General features: G+C 39.3%; 1 protein-coding gene across 1 annotated transcript in view; it reads left to right on the plus strand.

Moving 5' to 3' along the window:
* The window catches only part of TMX4 (thioredoxin related transmembrane protein 4), a 39,076-nt gene extending 27,080 nt beyond the window's left edge, over nucleotides 1-11,996 (plus strand). The window contains exons 6-8 of the mRNA XM_065893060.1: nucleotides 4,996-5,097; nucleotides 9,713-9,776; nucleotides 11,632-11,996. Coding sequence (XP_065749132.1) covers nucleotides 4,996-5,097; nucleotides 9,713-9,776; nucleotides 11,632-11,996 — 531 coding nt within the window. The remainder of the gene's footprint in view (nucleotides 1-4,995; nucleotides 5,098-9,712; nucleotides 9,777-11,631) is intronic.
* Nucleotides 11,997-22,942: the final 10,946 nt, after the last annotated feature.

The following is a 22,942-nucleotide window of genomic DNA, read 5'->3' on the forward strand; positions in this document are numbered from 1 at the left end:
ATGGATGGATTCTGTGTGGATACATTGGACTTCAGAGAAAAGGCCATTTGGAGAATAGAATATGATCCATCTCTGAATAACCAATTAAGATGTTCTTATTAGGACTGAGAAGTAAAGGATATATGATATTTATATATTTTATATATACGTATGTTTAGACTTTCCAGATATTTTTAAAAAGAACAAAAAATACAATTTTATAAGATGAACTGTAGAATTTGACACACAGCAATTGTATTTTACATTCTATTAGGTCATTTTGTCTAATATTAATACCATATTTTTTCTTTCTGGTTAGTGTATACCTGGGATATTTTTTTCTACTTTCAACCTTTTTGTTGTTATGTTTTAAGTGAATCTTTTAAAAAGCATATAGCAAGAAGTAATTCTTTTCACTGATAAAGTTAGTCCATTTATATTTATTGGGGTCACTAATATATTTGCCCTGATTGTAGATTGTGTCTGTGTGTGTGGTGGGGGGCGGGGTGGGGATGTACATGACTAAAAGAATATAGATGGTAGGTTTGTAGGTTATTTTAGTCTCCTCATATGTGTACACATTACCTTAAATATCTATAATAGAAATGTGGTATTACTCTCTGTATCAGCATCTGGTTTCCTCAAGCCTCTTGACAAACCTTTGTAATTTCTTTTATTCTTAGATACAAGTCCCCAGCCTTTCATCAAATCTCTGGGAAGGGCTCTCACCACTTGTGGTTTCAGAATTCAGCCCTTGTCCTCTTATTCAGAGGGTATGATCTCTGGCCTGGTGTGACCCAGTCCTTGGCTATGCATCAGTCTCTGATTCCCACTGCAACCTCTAGCTATAGTTTGCCTTGTTGTCCTTACAGAACTACTGATACTTAAGCCCGTTCTCCTAGCTGACCACCTGGCTGCTCAGTTAGCTTATTTAGCTGGTTCTTCTCCCGTGCCCAAGATCCTCACATCAATGTTGAGTATGTAATTGTGGGGAACATAATCTGTTTTTAACTCAAGTCTAGATAATATAAAACTGTAGTGCAACTGTATTAACAGTGAACAGAAGAAACACAGCCCTGGAACTAAAAGAGTGTAAAGACTCTGAGGAAGAAGGTGAAAATAGGGAAGAAAGAAAGACGCAGAGGGGCTAATGCCAGTGAGGCAAGATTATTGATGCCAATCCACAGTCTCTTAACCATACTGAGATTTTTGTGGATGCATAGACAGATAGGAGTCAGTCTTTTCTCAGCAACAGTGTCCCATGGATGGGTTGCTAGTCCACCCGCTGTATGTTTCCCAACCCATTTGTTTTCCCTGCCATAGACAGTTGTTCTGTGCTTAGCATAGAACCTAGTGCCTATCATGTACTTGAAAACTGTTTTTTGTTACTTTTATTCATTAATCATTGTTGTCATCATTATTTTAGTTTTTCCGCTGATTAGACAACAAAGAATACTTTATCTTTTTTCACTTATTTTTTAACCATGGTTGATAGGATTGAAATAGGGTTTTATGACAGTTGTACAATGTGTACTTTTGTTAACTAGGTTTAGCATTTGAATGTATTTAAGCATTACTTTATTTGTTGAATTTGTGCTGCTTACTGAGCTAATACAGGATGTAAGTTAATACCTCTCCTCAGTGTTACTGTTGTTACGAAAAGATGCAGGCATATGGCAAATTTTAGTTACAATAAGATGTGCTACACCTTATTGGACATGCTGTGTGATGGAGAAGATTTAATGCTTTATCAGTATCTCATGATGAGAATTAAAGGCCATGAATGTTTAGACTGGAGAATAACCAGAGTGAATTTTAAAACTCTAAAACATCCCCCTGTGTTTTAGATGGTGGTGTCTCTTCTCTTAGTGTTTTTGGATTTTTTGTTGTTTGTAAAAATATCTGGAACCATATTACAGTGAGATGGTGGCCATCCACAAGTCACCTACCCTCGAGCCTACAAGAGGCTGCAGATTTGTGTCTTGTTGGAGGTGTTGAGAGGGTAGAACATAGAAGGGGAAGTGAGCCCTTGGTGATCACTGGAGAAGGCTTTCTGAGCTACTCCCACACAGGGAGGATATTTTGAGGATTCTAATCTGTGTCTGAAAGGGGTTTAAGGATCATCCCCAAACTCCTCAGGGTATATCCTGTGATGCAGATGGGATTTAAATTCAAAAGGCTCTCTGTCCTTTGGGGCCAGCCCAGCTCTGAATGAGACTCTGGGACGCTGGGCTGGATGAGTGGTGCCCTTGGGCGGGATTTAACCTGACCTGCAGTAGTTCAGATCCCAGAGGGCTTGCTGGCCTCCCTGTGGAGGGGAGGCTCCACCTCTGACCCCTGGACGCCTTGGCCTGGCTCCATTCCTTAAATCCATCTGACCACTGGTTGGAATATTCTTCTCATTTGTTCTGCATTTAGTTCTCTCATTCAAATGTATGTAGCCAAAATGTACATAGCCAAAAATTAGCTCTAATTCAGTCACCTATTGCAAAAGTATAAGGTATTGGGCTCAGCAGGCGACATTTTCGTGCATAAGTAAACAACAGGATGCTTCCTTGTAATGAGCATATATAATATTGAACTAGGTCAGTATTTTCCACAAGTGAAAACTGTTACTTTACCTGGCAACGAAAGGAAACACAGAAATCTAAAATTGAACTAGGTCAGTTTTAATCAGTTATTACTTGGAAACATATATACAACAAAACTTCAAGTGCCTAGTACCAGGAACCCTAATACTCTTAAAGGTACTCTGAAACCATCGTGGACTCAGACAAAGGAAACAGGTAAAGATTTGTGGCTGCAGTTGTGAGAGTACAACTTGATTAATGAGGCTTTAGTAATAATCACCTAAAAAGACCACAAGATGGCAGAGTTTCTCTAAGAAGCTCAAATAAATCCTTTAAAGAGTGAGTTGATACAAGAAAATTGAAGTGGAACCTATTATAATAAGAGGATGTTTTTGAAAGCACTAAGACTGACTCAGAATGCAGTGATTCAAAGGCACACAATTTACTGAATCCTAGAAAATAACTTAGAAAATTTCTTGAGGGTTTCTTAAATCATTTATTTTGCAAAAGGGCACAAGACACTGTCCAGAAGGACTTATAACTGGATGCTGTTATTCATTCCAACTATATGGGCAGATATTACTTATAAAGCAAGTTCCAGAATTCATACATCCATGGGTCAGCACAAAGGAATACTGGCTTTCCATGTCTTCTAATTCTTTGGCACATTTCACAGTTTAATCTTGATGATGATATTGAATAATCAAGAAAAGGCATAAATAAACTGTTCAATATACAAAATTTCCTAAAGTAGAGAACTCTGCAGTGCATCTTAAAACTTCCATTGAACGGAATTTGAATGAAACAACCTTTTGTATCCCAAACACCTCTTTTGCCTACTTGGTCTGCAGAATACTAGATTCTTCTTTTTTGTTTGTTTGTTTTTGCTGTACGCGGGCCTCGCACTGTTGTGGCCTCTCCCATTGCGGAGCACAGGCTCCGGACGCGCAGGCTCAGCGGCCATGGCTACGGGCCTAGCCGCTCCGCGGCATGTGGGATCTTCCCGGACCGGGGCACGAACCTGTGTCCCCTTATTTATTCTTAATAAATAATTGCCCTGGCTGAAGACAGAGTGATGACCAGTGCCATCAGCAGAGGACAGATGACAGTTTTTCAAATCAAGAGTTGTTTGCATTTCTTATGAATAGTTTAAGGATTTGCTAGTATCTTTTCCTTATTCAATAAATATTTATTGAACACTGATTATGTGTATTTAAAAACTTGATGAGTCTTTAGATATATCTCTACTGCTGAGTAAAAAATTGGAGAGAAGAGATCTCAGATTATTCTAGATCAGTTAACAAGCTTTTTTGTTTATTATTCTGAATTAAGCCGGAATAAAATATATTATTTAATTGTATTGATAGTTATAAACTGAGAAACCAATGGGAGATAGTCGAGTAACTTAGGTTTTGAGAAATATTAAAATAGAATCTTGGCCTCATTTTCATCAACCTTATCAGTTCTAGGCAAGTCATTCAGTCATTATATCTGCTTGCTGGTGGCATTTAGCTTGGAGCCATTTCATCCTGTGCCCAGTAATTTTATAGATAAAACTATCTATAGACATAACAAAATCATAAAACTATTGTTTTTTTAGTGAATGTTTTTAAAGCGGTAAGAGCCTAAAATAGATTATCACAAAGCCATCATGAGGCAGCATGGCTCTTGCAAGTCCATATATAAATGTGCTTTGACTCCAGACTAGCAGGCTCATATCTGTAATTCCTGTATGATTTAGCATGTAAATAATTTCTAGCTAAGATTGTATCTCCTCACTTATTTTTTAGTGTTTGGCATCAAATAGAGTCCCAGGGGACAGTAAACAAGAAGGGATGTGCACTCTATTCGAAGACTGATTAAATCTTATTTGTTCATAATGAATTAACTGGAAAATTTCTTCTATTATTACATTCAGGTTTTATGGTGATTAGGAAAGTTGTTAAGGATGAGTGAGGGTAGAGCAATAAGAATCTGATTAGAAAAGGAAGCACGGAGACATTTTAAATGGTTGATGTTCCGTAAGTAGTAATTTAGTTCTACTTAAAAATTGGTAAAGGCCGAAGAAGTTTAATTTTTTATGGATGCCATATTATGAGTAAAAATTAAGATTATAAATTATTAGGGCAGAGTGACCAAGAAAATCTCAGGATGGAAGAAGGGACTAGATAACCAATTCTACCAGAGTTCTATTTGATCATGAACTTCAAGGAAGTATAACTCTTACTAGATATGACCTTGATTATTACTCTCAGATTCCCAATGTTGTAAAATTTGACTTGTTTTTGAAGAATCATATAGATGCATAAACTGCTGGACCACCTTTGTGGGGGCTCATATAAGTAGAAACAATTTGCAGACTTGAGTTATAGGTAAAGAGGGAGATTCAAACATTCTTAGTCCTCATTATAAATATATTTTTTTTACTTTTTTCTTCTGATTACAGCATCTTCACAACTATTTCACAGTGACCCTTGGAGTTCCTGCTTGGTGTTCTTATGTCTTTTTCATCATAGCCACCTTGATTTTTGGCCTTTTCATGGGTCTGGTAAGAGATAATGCCAATCTTTTTTCTTGTCTTTAAAGCCAGTTGGTTTCATGCAAAACTGGAAAGCAGCCAAGAAAGAAAAAGCTCTTAAACAAACATCATTTTGTGTGTAATCTAAGCAGTTAAATAATATTTGCTTGTTTGATACTGCTTTCAATGGAAATTTGAGAAATACTGGAAAATTCATTAAATTATTATTGCCTACTCCTCTCCCTTAAATATTCTGAAGTCATGTGCTGCCCAAAATACAGGCAGTAATGAAGAAAGAAATAGAGACTTACTTGAATTCATAGTCAGTTTCCAAGACAACTGAGTCAGCTGTGAATTCACAAATTGCCTACTTGATTAGAACATTGTGATGATAAGGCCAAAGCTGTGACTTTGTTTCTTGGGTGAACAAGATGATCTTTCCTGTTCGTATACTCAGATTGAACCTCTAAACTCACCAGCTGCTTATACATACACTGCAGTTTTCCCCAGGTGGAGTGTGTAAGATAATGTGGATAAAAAACACAGTCATTATTATGTGAAAAAATAAGATGCAAACCACATCACTATGTCTTCTTTGGATATGAAAATTACTATCCATTAGGTATGTGTGTATTTTCTCCCTAGAGTTTTAGGTAAGTGTTGGAGTAATACATTTATTTACTTAACTATATAGGCAACTATAAATGTTTGGGCGTGTTTTACTCTTGGTTGTATATATTTTTGAAATCTTTCTGTTTACCTACACTTGATCAGTTTGGGCTTTAAAGTCTAAGAAGTTCGTAAAAGTTACTATACTATATACTAATCACATAGCCCTTAAACACTGTATGATAGGAATAATTGATGATCACTAAAAATTTGTATGAAAAGGACAGCCCTTTAGGTAAGATTGTCTTAAAGTCTATCCTTACATTTTGTAATGTATTTCAGCTCTTTTGCAAGGTCTTTTAAAAAATAAACTTAAAATGTTAGCAGTCGCCTTTATAGCAAGTCACAACTTGGTACTACAAAGTCATATTCCAAGGAGCCAAGGAAGCTCGATTTTATTTTGCCATGAACATGCTTACTTCGTATTATGGTTTATATTTGTCATTTGATTGCTGATGTTAACTTCATGGGTGGGGATAGAACTTAGATATGTCATTCATTAGGTCCTAGGTATGTTCCATTCTGCTGCATTAATCTTACTGCTAACTAACATTTCCCTAATGCTCTGGCCTAAAATGATTTGACTTTGGATATAACTTTGACTTTGGATATAAATGTGCTTCGCCCATCTACCGTCTACTCTGGAGCTGCATCAGTGTGAGGCTTCTGTAGGGGGAACAGTATGAGATCCTGGGTGATTCTGAGATGGAATTATGGGGAATGTAGTTTGAGTGTGGGCCTATTGGAAGATCACTGAAAAATCTTCTCACATAAAGAGTTTTAGAATTTTACTTTTGAGGTTGACCGTAAGTCCAAGAAGTCAGGCCTGCCTAAGCCCTAAGTTATTTGGAAACTTAGAGTCAAATAATCAGTGTAGGAAGGTTATTAGAGACTTGACGTGAAGAAAGAAGAGAGTTGATTCTAGACTATTCAAGTGACTAAGTGATAGAGATTACTGTTCCTTCATAAGAAGTTGGGAAGAGAATGTTATTTAAGGAAATAATAATTTCAAAGCAGTAATAGACTCATACATTTTCTGTTAATACATTTCCATAAAATAGCAAACACATGTCTCTGCTCAAAATGCCTTTTCTACAACTGTAACATGTTAAAAGAAACACAACAGCTAGAATTTTTGCCTTCAATGAGGTCTGCAGGTGATCAGTTCATTGCTCTGTGTCACCTTTGCCATTAACTGGGGGCTGAAAGCAAGGCCTAGTGTGCAGTTTTGTGAAACTTGGTCTTGGTGACCTTGGAGGGTCTCCTTCCCTCTATGAGTCTTTATGGAGTTTAACTTTTGCAGTGGCCAGAAAGGGCAGGATGTTTTCCATAAGAAGTGATTTCCGGATCAAGTCATTGTTTCCCATAAGCCTGACTATTACATTTCCTATTTTTCCTTAATTTTAAAAGATGGGAAGTCAAAACAAGGCTGCTAGTTTGATTTTTGCTTGCTGTCTTGATTGAGCCTAGTGGTTGAAATATTTTACTAAATGTTATTTTTCACATGTAAACAAAGAGCTCAGTTTTAGAAATCAAGTATATATTTTGCATTTTAAACCAATATGGGAAAGATCCTGAAGTGCATAGTCTGTGTATCAAATCACTCAGGCTGCATCATTTTCTGACATCAGCAACTCTGCTTTGAAAGGTGGAAGATAGCAAATCTGTAGACAGGCAGAAAAGCAATGGAAAACACAGGTAGCAATCTTTTGCCTCTGTTATCTGGTCTCCATTTCGGGTGGTATGTATAGACACTGTCTGGATTTTGCAGGTTGGGTGGACTATTTTTCTACATGCTGCTGACCCGTTCCTAGTGGAAGAAAGTTTCATCTTTCCTGTGAAAGATGGCAAATCCGTCTACTCTCCTCTTTTAGATGCCTGGCTGTCTGCTAAGCTGAAACCTGAAAATCTAACCATGGAAGGGAAGATGAAGATGAGGACACCAATCCTATATAGACCCTGTTTTTAAACAGTACCATTCTTAGTGGCTCAGAAAGTGACTCATCCCAAGGGAGTGGTTTTTGAGACTGGAAAATAGATCCTGAACTGATAGAATGAGAGGGTTTTCCTCCCAATTTCTGGGAAGGAAGACAGTATAATGGAATTATATAGTCTTAGAGACATAAAACAGCCCTTAATGATAGACTAGTCCCAAGCTTGTCCTTTCAAGAGAAAGTGCAAGTGAGAGAACAGTTAAGTGACTTGCCCAGGGTCACACAACTGACAGGGTTGAGGCTGGTGTCCCGTAAGTCTTTGCTAGGCCCCCTTACCTAGCGTTCTAGATGGCCCAGGTATCTCTCAGGTGGGACTTACTCCCTCCCAGGCTTTGTTGTAAATGCCAATTATTTGTCACTGGCAGGTGTTTCTTCTTTCCCTTGCAATGTGTCAGGACCAAAAATTTCCCCTCCAGTTGGTATTAAGAAACCCAAAAGGAAAAAAAAAAGTCACAAAGAACATTATGTCCAGTGAATAGCTACTATAAGCAAGTGACTGTCATATTAGAAATAGGTTTTCAACCTCAGTCTTTTCAGATGGAAATGTTTTCCTCTTTGCTGTTCAAATCAATTTGATGGCTTGGAGCTTGTTCCTTCCCAAGGAGGAACACTGCCCAGCACATGGGTCTCCTCAGCCTGGCATTTAGGCCTTTCTCTGGATCCAGGAGCCCCTGTGGTCCAGTTTGGTGTCGCTTACAAGAGCCAGATAGCTGCTGCTGCCCTTCCGCTTCTGACCGTGCCCAGGACCCTAAATGCCACCTTTCAAGTGGTCATTCTAGAGTCTTCCCCACCCCCATAACTGGTTGTAATCTCTGTATCTCTTAAGTATCTATCAAAGAGCTTTCTTCATTTTTTATGAGACCCCTGTTCCATACTGCTTCTTAATTAAACTGCCATTTTTTTCTCTTTTTGAACCCTTCCCCTCAGAAGTTAACATGATATCTTGAACCTAATGAGGCAAATATTAAGTAAAGTAATAAATGAATATACAGATGGTAATAAAGTGAGGTTCTCACTTGATGTTTATAAAATTGAATCAAAAGGACAATGACTTTGGGTTTTTAAAATTTTAGAGCCCCTTAAAAACATATTTATGAAGTACTATTCCTATTTTAAAGACTGGGCAGTCGTTCAAAGTGTAGGTGAGCTCCAGGAGTTAGCTAGGTAAAAGAGGAACTGTGAAGCCCTTCTCAGTGGGCAGCTTCCTCCTGTGCTGACTTCTCTGTGTTGTGCACTGTGTAGGGGAGGACATGGGGAGGGCGTAGAGAGCGAGGGGCTCCCGCTGACTTGGCCCCGATTCACACGTCGTCCTGTCAGTTTCATCACCACGGCCCACACCATCCAGGCCTGGAACATGGACTAGAATGAACCTGCCTCTTAGGAGCTTGTGGTTTATCAAGGGAAACAGCATGTTTATAGTAAGTAGCAAGTGACTCAATGCTGCATTCAAGGTCAGAGGTGTGAAGCCAGTCAATCACTGTTTAAAATAGGATTTAGTTCACATCACTGAAGTGTTTTCTCACAGTTTGTCCCTGTAGTAATTTCTTATAGGACTCTTAAGAATTCTACACCCTGAAGTATTCTTCCACACAATCAGGGTTACCCACTGGTGAGAGACAACCCATGTACAGACTACTTTTATTTGTCAGAATATGTTTTCTTTTTTAAAGATCACTTTAGACTTGGCTGATAGTGTCTGTTTTCTTACACTTGCTTGATTCATCTATTTTTAGTGGTCTGTGTGTATACATTTGACTTTGTGACCCCTGTTCTACAGTTAATAGTGTTTTCCTATGTTATATCACATTTGAAAAATAGAAAATTCTTAATTATACCCTTGTCTTTTTTTGAGGACTTTTGACCAATGCTGTGTATTGATATTTGTCTATGAATGTCTGGTTATAGAAGCAGGACCTAACTTTGAGGTTGTTTGGTAACAAATGTCCTATCCACTCACTGTGAAATCACTTTTTTCCCTCCAGGTCTTGGTGGTCATATCAGAATGTTTCTATCTGCCAATTCCAAGGCATTTATCTGAAGGTTCTGGTAAGTATGACAGATTCATGAGATAGAGTATTTTTGGAATTCTGTGGTGTGCCCTTTCATGCTCATATAGATAGTTGATTTTTCCCCTGATTTGCTAGGTGACCAAACCATCACCATTACCAAATTCCTTTGAAATATGTTCTCTAGATAGATTTGAGCAAAAATGCTTTTTTTCTCCTCTCTTAAATTAAGGAACATTTCATTTTGGCAATTGCTTTTTCCCTTGAATTGTTTGCCCTTCATTAATCAGTTGACATCTTTTCCTTCATTGAAACTGGAATGAGCAGGGAGGGAGGGGAACTGACACTTACTGAGTGTCTACTGTGTGCCAGTAACTGTCCTGAGTCCTTTAAAAGCCATCTCCTCAAATCCTTTCACTATTTCACTCTGTTCCTGGGACCAAATACCCCTGGATTTCCATGCTTTTATTCCTATTGTTTGCATGAAGACTCTTTTTTATTTTTTGGCTGGCTGTGCAGTGAGGCATGTGGGTTCTTAGTTCCACGACCAGAGATTGAACCCATGTCCCCTGGAGCGGAAGCGCAGAGTCTTAACTACTGGACTGCCAGGGAAGTCCCCATGAAGACTCTTATGAGATTTCATAATTGTTGAATTTTATGTGGGAGTTCAAGTAAATAAGCTTATATTTCTTTTTAGTTCTTGACGTTTTTAAGGCTTTGAAACTTCCATATATAATTATAAAATATGTTCCTTTGAATTCTTAAAAGTAACAGAATCCCATTTTAAAACAACTTAGGGGAAAAAAGAAAAATTTATTAGTTCACAAAACTGAAAAATCCAGGGATGTTCTGGCTTCATGCACAGCCCAAGGGATGATAGTTTCTACTTCATGAAGCTGATTCAGTAGCTTTCAACAGCCCCAACTCACATTTTATCAGCTTAGCAGTCCCTGTAGAAAGAGAGAAAGCTTTTGCTCCTGACTCTGGCCAAAAACTCCTGGCCAAAACTCTGATTGGCTTGGCTTAAGTCACAGTTCTGAACCAATCACCATGACCAGTGAGTGGGTCACTGAACATTCTACACAGTTTAAAATACAGAGCACAAAGAAACCTTTGCCCTCCATGCCCCTGGGCTCTGCCAAAGTCAACATGGTTAGTGAAATCTCCAGAGAGAGGTGCTGCAGAGGCCATGGGTGGGGCCAGGATGCCATCCAGAGATCTGTCCTGTGTGATAACATAGTTCCAAGATGGAGAAGACTGTCATATGCCCCATTGTTTCATTTCACAGCTAAATGTACTCAATTGCTGAATGACCTTTCTTTAATTGAAGTATAGTTGATGTACAATGTTATATTAGTTTCAGGTGTACAACAGAGAGATTTGATATATTTATAGATTATACTCCATTTTAAGTTATTATAAAATATTGCTGGGGCTTCCCTGGTGGTGCAGTGGTTGAGAGTCTGCTTGCCGATGCAGGAGACAGGGGTTCGTGCCCCAGTCCGGGAAGATCCCACATGCCGCGGAGTGGCTGGGCCCGTGAGCCATGGCCGCTGAGCCTGCGCGTCCGGAGCCTGTGCTCCGCAACGGGAGAGGCCACAACCGTGAGAGGCCCGCGTACTGAAAAAAAAAAAAAAAAAAATTGCTTATATCCCTATGCTGTACATTACATCCTGTGTCTTATTGATTTTGTACCTAGTAGCTTGTACCTCTTACCCCCTTCCCCTGTCTTGCCCCTCCCTGTTGGTAACCACTGGTTTGTTCTCTGTATGAGTCTGTTTCTGTTTAGTTATATTTGTTTTATTTTTTTAGATTCCACATACTAGTGAAAACATACAGTATTTGTGAATGCCCATTGTTTATTCAGAGGATGTTCCCCTCTCTTCCCTCCACAGAGCAGAATCTTAGGTCAGAGGAGGCTCATACAACTGAACAGTTGCAGGATGCAGAGGAAGAAAAGGATGATTCAAATGAAGAAGAAAACAAGGACAGCCTTGGAGATGATGAAGAAGAGAAAGAAGACCTTGGTTATGAGGAAGAAGCAGAGGAGGACGAGGAGGACAGCCCGGCTGCTGGCATGGACGAGAAGAGGAGTGATGCCCGGGACCAGGGGCCCCTGAGGGAGGCCCAGGAGGATGAAGGACCTGCTGGGACTGAAGAGAATGCCCCAGAGCAGCCCTGTCCAGCTGGCACAGAGGCAGCGGAAGACACAGTGAGACAGCGCAGAAGTCAGCATGCCGACAAGGGACCGTCAGCCTGATGACAGTGTTTCCAAGGATACAGACCAAAAGAATATGTCTGCTTCCTTCTGGTCTGCAGTTTAAACCAAATCCTTATTTTTTCTTGAATGAGTAAGCTTCTCTTAAAAAATGATCTCTAGCCCATGTAGTCTCATGGCATTAAGTCTCATATATGTTAAGGAGAATCTTTCAGGCATGACAGTCAGGGTACAGAAAAACAAACATGCTGTTAGGATCTGTTTGGGACCTGTGATGAGAACAAATTCATTTCCTTGGGGCTCCAGAGTTTTGACCAGAGGAAGCAGTCCCCAGCCATCATGAGCACTGTTCATGGGCGGTAGACAGGGCTGCAGGCCCCTAACATGAAAGCAGGGCGAATGAACGTCCTCAGGGTGTAGCTGATAACTTGCTTCCTCTTCTTGTATTGAATATTTATTTTTGTCAAACTGTAAGAAACGTCAGGTACCATAGTACAAGTGTACTTTTTAGAGATAGAACTTGAGAGGGCCTTGGATATTATTGTAGAAAAGAGCTTGGAAATCTTCCTAACTCTCTAAATCTCCCTTCTTATGTTTTATTTCTTACCTTTAGCATTTCCAACTTTCCCACCATGGGCCTGCAGGCCCCTCACACTCTTCACAATCGTCCTCAGTGAGAGGACTCAGACAGCAGTCTACTTGACATCAGCTGTGTTTATTCCACCTTAAGGGTTTAGATAATCAAGAAGCACAGCCCATGAAGCCATGACTGCCAAGCATCTCAAATGTTGTAACCTTTGGAGATTCAAAAGGAAGTAGGGGTTTTACAAGAGAGATTTTTCTTGTTGTTTTTAGCCAAAATGTCATTTTTTTTTTCAAAAAGTTCCTTTAGCAATATTCTTTTTGAAGCAATATTCTTTTTGAAGCCAGAAGTCTCCTAAGTCTTGCCAATACAAGGTAGTCTTATGAAGAAAACTTGAATACTGTGTTGTTTTGTTTCTATCTCAAGGGGTTCCCTGGCTCTTGAACCACTTTAATAATAACTGAAAAACCATTTCTGGTTTTCCTTCAGTGATGTGCTTTTGGTGAAAGAATTAATGAAAGTGTATATCTGGAAATGAAAGATTTGGTTTCGTTTCCTTCTTCCTTAATCTTGTAAAGAATTTTATCCCTGTAAATCTCTCAATACTCAATCTGCTAAAAGTACCCAGGGGCCCAATGTCTTTTAAAAAATCCATCCATCTACCTGATTTGCGTCTTAGAATAAATTCATAATATTAGATTCCAAGCTTATGAAAGATGTCTAAAGTTGATCCTACACCCCTTTGGGTCCAGACAGAATAATAAGTAGTACAGGTTTATGAAATTCAAAAAGCTTCTGTCATCTTTAAAAAGAAAAACGCAGTATATGCCTATCTGGCTGTTTCAATAACCCTTACGTTGTACTAACTTTGAACTCGGGCTCACTGGAGGAAGGGGAGGTTCTGAAACTCTACCCTGGTGTGGCTGAAAGAATCTGTTGCAAGCCTCATACAAAGGGAGTTTTTATTCTGACGGAATCCAGTTTTTAGAGTTGGTTGTTTTTCATCTTCCCAACTCAGTGACCTGACAGTCTCATCCCCCAGTGCAGTGACATTCATTAAGAGTTGCCAATATTTTTTTTCTTCAGACAGCAACACGACCTCAAGTTTGAGGCTATCACAGAACTGACAGACTGGGAAAACATTGACTTGTGCTCATTTCTTGCCCCTCCCACCACCTGGGGCTCTGATACCTCATCACCCAAAGCACCATGGTTCTGAGGGAGGCAGCTGCATCTCCCTGATACCAGGAAGCCTTTCTGGATCAGAGCTGAGCTGGATCTGCCCTCCTGTCACTGGATTTTCTTTCTTTTCTAATCAGCTGAAACAAAGTTTTCAAAGATCATTGAGTTCAAGTTCAAGGGTATGGAAAAAGAAGTTTGGCTTTTCTGTACAATACCTCCTCCCCTGCAATGTTGAAATTTTTTTTTTTTTTTAAGTGGAGTATTTCACTAAAGGGGAAGGAATGAAGAAGTAAAGTCTACTTTGGCTTTTTATAAATGTAAGGCCAATTCCCAGTTGGGCTCCAAATAGTATCTGATTATATAATGAGACATGTATTTTCTTTCTCAGCAATACTTGTATTTTCTTTCTCAGCAATACTTAAAAAAATTGGAGGAAGAGGAATAAAACAGTTTGAAGAACCAGATCCATTAAAAGTTGAAGTATCTGGCTACAGGGACCATTTTTCCTGTTTTGTTTTTGTTTTTTTTTAATATTCAGGTGAAAGATGTATACATTTAATTTAATTTCTTTCCACTTCTGGCCTTTAGGTTCATTTTCAATACTTACTGAATATAAAATTAAAGGAAAAAAAACCCAAAATAATTAAAAATTAGTTTAACATTTCAATAGGATTGATAGACTTTTCCTTTAGATAATATATTTAATACAGAAGTCAAGTGCATGGAAACATGATTTTGATTGAAAAAATAAAAGTCATGCCTCCCTATATTACAATATCAGTTATTTAGTTACAGAATAGTATTATATATATATCAAAATTAGGTAAATAAAACTGCTCATTTGGGAATGGGGGTGCAGTGCTTTATGTGTGAGTAGTGGGAATGGGGTGCCTGTTCACTGATTAGAGGGAAAATCTGAAACTTCTAGGTACATTTTCCTTAGTTTCTTTCTTTTATTATTCATCTCTTGCCAGACCACCCCAACTTGCTTAGAGATCTCATGCTGAAGCAACATATAGGCAATCCCACTTCCTTCTTTCCCTTTGAAATGTAAGCATGAATGGGGCAAGGCCCTGCTCATTCAGCTCACAGGGCCTGGCACCACATGGGCATGCACCCCCAGCCTGATCTTGGGAACACAATCCCTGTTAGCCACAGGCCTCTCTGACTACAAAAAGAAATGCAAAATTACTAATGTGACAAAAAGCAAACAAGCTTTGGTCAGGTTGATGTTGACGGTGGAGAAAGCCAAATTTTGACTCTCTTATGGCCCATATCCTTGTTGATAGCTATGGTGTTTCTCCAGGATTTGGGTATGTGTAATTTGGGTAGATGATAAAAGTGTCTTTTAAGGCAAGTACTTGGCATGTGACTCTTTATTACCAAGTCCTTTAAGAGTGGAGCCTGTTTTACAGAATGGGAAACATTAAAGAGTCCAAAAAAGGGTAGAAATGATAGGATGTACCTGAGCTTTTAGCATAAAACCTTAAAGTGGCATGAAGTGAGAGAAAGAAGGGGAAGATTGGTGCTTTTGCTAATGTGTCTCAGTAGTTTCGATATATCCTTCATCTCAGTGTTAAAGTGTTATTTCTGCCAGTATTCTAAATGTGTGGTTGACCCATTCTTTCAATATAATATCTTGGGAAGTATTCATGTAAATCTTTTGCGCTAATAGAAAAGTTCCTTCTTGTTTAGTATCTGTGTACCTCAGTCCTACGTTCTGATCCCTTATAGCTTGTTTTGAAAACCAAACATGGAGTCATCAAGTCTGATGAACCCAGATGGGGCAGTTTTTTGAGCATCTTTCCTGAACCAGGAGGTTTGGTTGAAAGGCCTTTGATAGTTTCATACCAGGACATGTGGCCTTCAGATGGCTTATTTTCAGTGAAGTTTCATGTGAACTGTGACATATGTGACTCATACAACTTTAACATGTTTCTGATGTATTTTAATCATATTTGTTACTAAATAGCTTCTTCGTGCAAATGCAGCTTTTATACTAAAAATACTGTTTATTTGTATTGTAATACATTATAAATTCATTATTTATATTCTTGTAATGGTCTTAATCTTTAAGCCTAGTGATACTTAATTATTTTTTCTTCATCTCTGTATTTTTTGCTTCTGCAGCAACTGGAGTGGGAAATCAGGATATGAGTCTCAAGCAGGGCATTGCCTGAATTACAAATCACATTATCACAGAATTGTATATCATCCTTGATGCTATTTGTTTTCATTTTATTGTAAATTTCCACTTGCATCGAAACCTAATGATAGTGATAACTAAGTAAAAACAAAACAGTGTATTACTTTTCATATAAGAATTTCACAGAAGTCATTTGCCTAGGCAGTGAAAAATATTACTTCCTTAAAAAATAATTTTCGTGTGTCCATCCTCCATCCTGTCTGTTCATTTTCCCTCTTTCTTTCTCCCTCTTTTCCTTGACTTCATGAAACCTGAACCCTTGCCTTTAGCTGCTCTGGAAGGTTCACGAAACCAAGAATGAGTGCAGAGAAACAAGGCTTCCTCCTTGTCACAGTTGTTGTGTTGCCTATAGAAACTCACTGCCCTCAGGTGTCTTCTGTCCTGAGGTCTGGAGGTGACCAGGGCTGGAGTGGATGGCAAGGGATGTTGCTAACCCTTCAAGACACTGTGAGTTGACATGGTCTCCTAGGGCATTCAGAAGATTCTGACCTACACCTGACCCTTCCTATCAGTATAGCAGTGGAAAAGCACAAAGGACATGAGGCGATGCTTTTATTAAACACCCTCAGGGACTGAAATAATGGATATTGGATTTTTCACTTTGGAAAGATGGTGGGGGGTGTGTGGAAAAAAAATGGTTAAACTTCCATACCACCAAATCCTTCCCCTCTGAGAAACTGGCTCAGAATGCTAATGGAAAAATATCCATTATGTGGTATCTCAGCCTACTTGAACTTGGTCATACATCTTGGGAGCAAAACCTGCATCTTTTGAAGCCAACAGCACTTCAGGTGCAAAATGCAATCCCCTGCTTTGCTTCAATCTCGGAGGCTATTTGGAACCTGTTCCACAATAATAGGACACATCTTTCTTAGGACATGTGATCCTTTTGAGACTGAGAACTGGATTAGGCTAGTCTAGGCTGTGTTAACAGACTCCCAAATCTCAGGAACTTTCAGAACGAGAAATTTATTACTGTTTCACTGAGTTCAGGCATCCCAGAGAGCAGAGGCCCTGCTTCATGCAAGTTTTTCTGGGACCCAGGTCAAGAGAGGCTCTGCTGTCTAACTTGTGGCTTCTGAGGTGACTGTGTTCATTTCACCCCCGGTCACTGGGAAGTGGAGAGAGCATGAGGAGTGTTCCTGGGAGGTGTTATAGCTGGACCGTGTCACTTACGTTTGCTGGGAGAGAGGTCACGCCTAACCTAAAGGGGGACTGGGCTGTGTAATCTTGCCGTGTCCTTAAGAAAAAGGGGGATTGAGAGCTAGTGTCTCTGCCACAGTGACTTTATCTTACCTGCCTTTGTAACCTGACTGCCTCACGAAGATTAGTCGTATGAATGCACATGTCACAGGAGAGGGAAGAATACATACGGGCCCAGTGCTGGTTGTCTGCCTTCTGCACTTGCCTATAATTGGTCTTCAAGATACCAGAGCTTTCAAACTGTGAGTCGTGCGTTCTCATAGAGTTCGTGTTTTGTTTGGAAAGATGGACATTAATAAGTGCAATAAGAATGACGGGGGATATACATATACATACAACTGATTCACTTTGCTGTACAGTCAAAAATAACATTGTAAAGCAACTATACTCCAATAAAAATTTTAAAGAAAGAGTAAGCTTAAAAAAAGAATGACAAATAGAAGAGTTAAGAGATGCTATGTGAGTTTATAAGAGAGGAAGCTGATCTAGGCTGAGGGTTTGGATGGTACATGTGACCAGGAGGGCAGGATTAGTGGTTTCTGAGGCAGAGATGGATTTGGAACCCCTCTGATGCACGCAAGCAACCTTTAAGATGCACATATGGAAAAATAAGACTAATATTTATTTCAGTGGGAGATTCTTTGCTGAGCATTCAGAGTGAGTTCTAGACCTCATTTTCCTTTTAGGGAATGAGAGAGGAACAGTTACTAATCTTAGTATGAGCTTTTTCTACTATTTCAATGTCTTTGATATCTAATCAGTAATTTATAAACTCCATAAATCTCCCTAAAATGGTTTCTAGTTAATAGACAGCTGATTAATCATGTTAACCTTAAAAATTATACTTTGAAAAGGTTTATACCACCAGCATTCTTTGTGTTCTGTTGTCCCTGGTGGGGCATATAATTCCTAAAATTATAACTAGTTACCCTGTAGAATCCATAGGATAGACCCAGACTCAAAAGGACAACCTGCCAGGTTTACAAAATTACAGAGCTGTCACTCTATAGGATTGTCCCTCAATCATTAGTTCTCTGTGCAATAAGTTCTGAGCATGAGTCTCGATCTAATAAATAGCATTAGAAACCAGCAGGTTTTGGGTTAACCATTGACTTTTAACTATTCCAACTGATAACAATATTGTACAGAGTATTCTAAGACTTTTCATACCCTTGACTCCTCCACAGATGAGAGCCAGCTGTGGGCAAAGCCACATGGTTATACTGTGGTATCAAATCCTTTGACCCTCCTTCAGAGCCTTTATTCAACTGACTCTGGAAAAGTGTTACCTCCTAACAGAGCAAACTGCCCTATTAATTGGCATAAAATAGGGTGGTTTTTTTCTTCTATGCTTTTAAACACACATAAATAGTATTGACATTTGTTTTAAAAGTGCATGCCTGCTCTCATGCTATAGCAGAAGGACAACCCCCTCACCCCCTCCATCCTGTGAGTACAACATAATCCTAGTGACAGATTAAAGTAGTGGCCTCGAGAAACAGTTAAGTCCATGATTATTCCTGAGTTCTCCCATGAGGGAAACTGCCTCATTCATAATATGCAAACAAAATAGTGATTTAAGGGCAAGCCCAAGTTAAGAGAGATTTTAGTGTACATTGTTCCTAAAAGGTTAAATTTAAATTGTCCTTTAGCAGGCTAATGATGTGAATCTCCAAGGAAGAGTTGAGTTTAGCATTTCTGAAACTTATTTGATAAGTAATATTGAGGGAACAGAAAATTTGAAAACTCTCCCACCACAAAAACTAGAAATGTTGGCTAAAATACAACTGACATCTTTTAAAGGCATAGCTAACTACAAAAGAAAGAAAAATTCACAGGGGCCAAAAATCATGAAGTAAATAAACATGACCTGGTACTGAGACTGCCCCAGTGGGAGTGATGGTGGTGGGGGTGATGGTGGTGGTGGAAGCTGCTGTCCTAGGTAACAAGAGGGTGTGTGTTTTTTTGACCACATAGTTACAGGGTACAGTGTCTTGACATTGGGTGGGAAGTTGGGATCAAAACTGCATAAAATTCCCAGCCACATCCTCAGTGAAATGAAAAATCTGCTCACTAGCACGTGGGGAAAGCTTATCTCTCTTGGCCTGGTCTGTGTGTTGAAAACAGTAGTCTTCCCTGGGAAATCATAACCACAGGCCTGACCTTTACAAACTGAAGTTTGAATTTACACAAGCTTCATAGTCTCAAAAGGCCCCAAATCAAGAAATTCTCATAAAAAGTGGGTCAGGAGGGTATACTAGCAAAAGTGAGCACAAAACTAAGTACCATTGAAAACACCTTCAACCTGGCATAAAGATTCCCATAGATGAAGCCCACTTAAGATGCACTCACAATTCAAAATTACAAAATACACAAGAAAAATATTCATCAGACAGCAGGATTAGATTTTCCCTAATCCTTGAGATAATAATATCAGATAAAAACTTCAAACTTTTAAAAATTATTAAAAGGCTAGAAGGAATATAAAACACAAAAGGAGAGCATTTTTTTCCCCTTAGAATAATGTTTTAGATTCATCCATGCTGCATGTATCAACACTTCAATCCTTTTTATTCATGTGTAGACTTCATTGTGTGAATATATAGCACATTGTTTATTTTTCTGTTAATAGACATGCAGAGTATTTCTAGTTCTTGGCTGGTCCATGTTATCTTCTGAGTATGACACATTCCTGAACTACTTTACTAATAATCTGTGGTAGAAATATTGGAATGAATGTTAGAAATATATCCTAAGGATTTTCCAAGATGTGTTCTTATGTCACCAAAAAGCAATGCATTTCACCCTTGCAGGGAGCAGATGCTTGAGAAAACAGATACTGGAGCAAGTCTTCCTGGGGGTGAACCATTTGCCAGTGGTGTGAACTTGAGCAAGTTATCTAACTTCTCTGTGCCTCATCTTTACAGTGGGCATAGTAAGGGACTTCCACATCCATTAATGACATTCTAGACAATTCTAACCAACCCTCCTAATGAGGACAGCTAGAAAAGCTACTTTATATATATACATGTATATATATGTATATATATATTGATATTTATGTATATAAATGTTAAAATGGTAATATATTATAAATTTTACATACACACACATCTTGCTTAAGGGCATCAGAGTTTATAAGATAATGAAGGATTACCAGGTCAGGGGAGATGGAAAGGTCAGGAATGTGATCCTGGTGTTAGGGTCAGCTTTTCTACTGAGGGCACTTGCTATTTCTAGATGTGGAGGTGGTGAATGTAGCGAAAGGCTGAGTGATGTTTTTGAGAACTTTGTCTCATTGAGGAGACAAGGATTGGCTAAGGGTGGGATGGCCTGTGAAACCCCCCGGTTTGGATTAGATCTCTGAAAAGGCTCATGCTAGGAATGAGGATGAACCAGAAGTAGGCACAACCTTGGTCTATCCAGTTCCTGAAAGCAGGATGAGGTGATCCTGGAAGTAAATGCAGATGCTGGGAGGAAGAAGTTGGTAATAACTGTGTTCTTAAATTGAGCGGTGGATTCTCTTACATTTTTCACTTTGCTATGAGGTAGGATTTCATGGTTTAAATAAATCCTGAGGCTAATATAGCCCTGTCTTTGTGGATTATTGAATTCAAAGGACCATAATCTAGTAATCAAAAGTAAATATTGATTTTCTTATATTCCTTTCCTTTTCTGCCTCCTTTAGTCCCCAAAGCGATCAACCCCCTTCCCCGAGCCAGCACTATTCCCTCCTTTTATTCTCTAATCTATTCCTGAAAAATTCTCTCTGGTGTCCCCAGTGTGAACATTCACTGGTCTCTCTTCACCTCCATTTTCCTCTCACCTACTACCTCTCTATTTTTACCCTTTCTGGAGAAAGACCCTTTCTCCACAGATCCTTTCTGATATAGATACCCTATCTTAGTTCCTAAGTTTCCTTCACTGTACAATAAGCCACAGAGCTCCAGAAAAATAGTAAATACAAAAATGACATTGCCAGAATTCTCTTTGATTGGGAGGGGAGATGGGGGAGAGGCCATGAATGCCCAGATGTCAAAAGTAACTGCGCCTATTACACTTTCCATCTGCTACCCCCCAAATTCTCTAGTTTATTCCAGGCAGATAAAAATCCCTGTCAGGGTCTCTGTCAGGAGAAACTATCAGGCTCAGCAGCTTCTGCCAAAATTCACTATTGTCCTTTCCAGAAACTTTGGAAGCAGAGAATGGGAAAATTCGCTAATGGAGTTTCTAGAAATATATCAGATTTAGTAAATAATACCCCTGCCTCCCCAGAAAATCTCAAGCCCTCTGCTCCAGTCTCTGCTCCTCAAATAAGGAAAGATGATTGATCTGAAAAGCCCCCTCAAGGTGGAGGCCACCACTAGACTCCCCTCTTCTCCAAGGCAGACGGGGACAGTGGCCATGCCCAGCCTTCTAGGTCCAACCACACAGGCCGAGAGTGAGCCCTGTATGGACTCACCCCTGCAGGTTTTTTTCAAATCTCCATTCATCATAGGAAAACCACCTGCACTGGAAGCAAATTAGTGCCCAACCTGCAAGAAGAGCTGTCTTTTGGGGTCCCTGACTGGGATTTGGGTCCTATTTATGACCCCCTGAGGAGACTTCAATAAGAGGGAATATCCCTGCTGTAATTTCCAGTTCCCTAGATGTGCTCAAGGTCTCTGACATGAACCCCATTAGGTGATGATCCTGAAGGCCATTAATATCCATTCTTTATCCTCCTCAGCCTAGGTCTACTTCACCAATAGTGAGAATTCATGAGGCTCTTGCTTCAAGATTAACATCCAGCGAATCGTGACCCCCCTCACCTAATTGCACCAACAAGTAGGTTTGCCAAGCCTCATTCCATCACCCCTGGCAGATGGTCCACCTTGGGAATTCTTTCTGCCACTTACTTCTCATGGGCACATCCTCTCAAAACCATCCATAACATTAATGGCAGCTTTTCTAGCTTTGACTTCATAAATCATCCCTGGTGGAGGATGTTAGATGCTAGCATCTCGTTATTTCTGTGTCTGTGCATCTTTGTATTATTTTGGTGGAATGGTCAAATCACAACTCAAATTTTTTTATTTGGCCCTTCCTTGGCATGGTATTTCCCACAGATTTCTCAAGTTTCTGGGAGGTATTATTTTGTTTCGGTGGTTCCAAAGTCTGCTTGAAGTCGACTTCCATGGCAGCAGCCAGATCGCCCTGGAATAAATGTGTTCACCAGCAGTGGAGCAAGGCAGCATATTTTGTGTGCTCCAAGCAGGATTGACATAGGCCTTCTTTCTCTGTTGAGAAGGGAATACAATTCCTTAAGAATTTAAGTGGCCATTGAAGCTGCCTTAAAACAAATGTCCAGTTTGCAATTTCACAAGAGAAGTTTTCCTTTTAAAGACAATCTCAATTTCATTCATTATATTTGCTTCATAAATCTGATTTCCAAATTGGAACTACTTTTCCTTCTTCCTCTCCCAATTACAGTTTCCATTTCAGCAAAGCCTCAACCACATTGCTCTGGCTTTCTAGAATTATTTCAAGACCACACTCCTCAGTTCCCACTTTATTTCATTGTTCCAAGAGTCTGGCCTTCATACCAAAATGAACTGTTGACTCAGGTGATAATTTAATTCAAAGCACGGTTGGATGTCACATCACAAATCCAAAGACTTGGAGATTCACTCCCAAAGTGTAACCCATCTAAATTTAGTGGGTCTACATGGTTCAGTATTTCCAGCCAACACAGCTAAACCCAGGAACATGAATACTTAATTTTATCTCTGGAAAAGTACTAAGGAGAGTCCAATTCATTATCCAGACTAACAG

Source organism: Phocoena phocoena, chromosome 15 (genome assembly GCF_963924675.1).
Source record: "Phocoena phocoena chromosome 15, mPhoPho1.1, whole genome shotgun sequence".
Classification (NCBI taxonomy): Eukaryota; Metazoa; Chordata; class Mammalia; order Artiodactyla; family Phocoenidae; genus Phocoena; species Phocoena phocoena.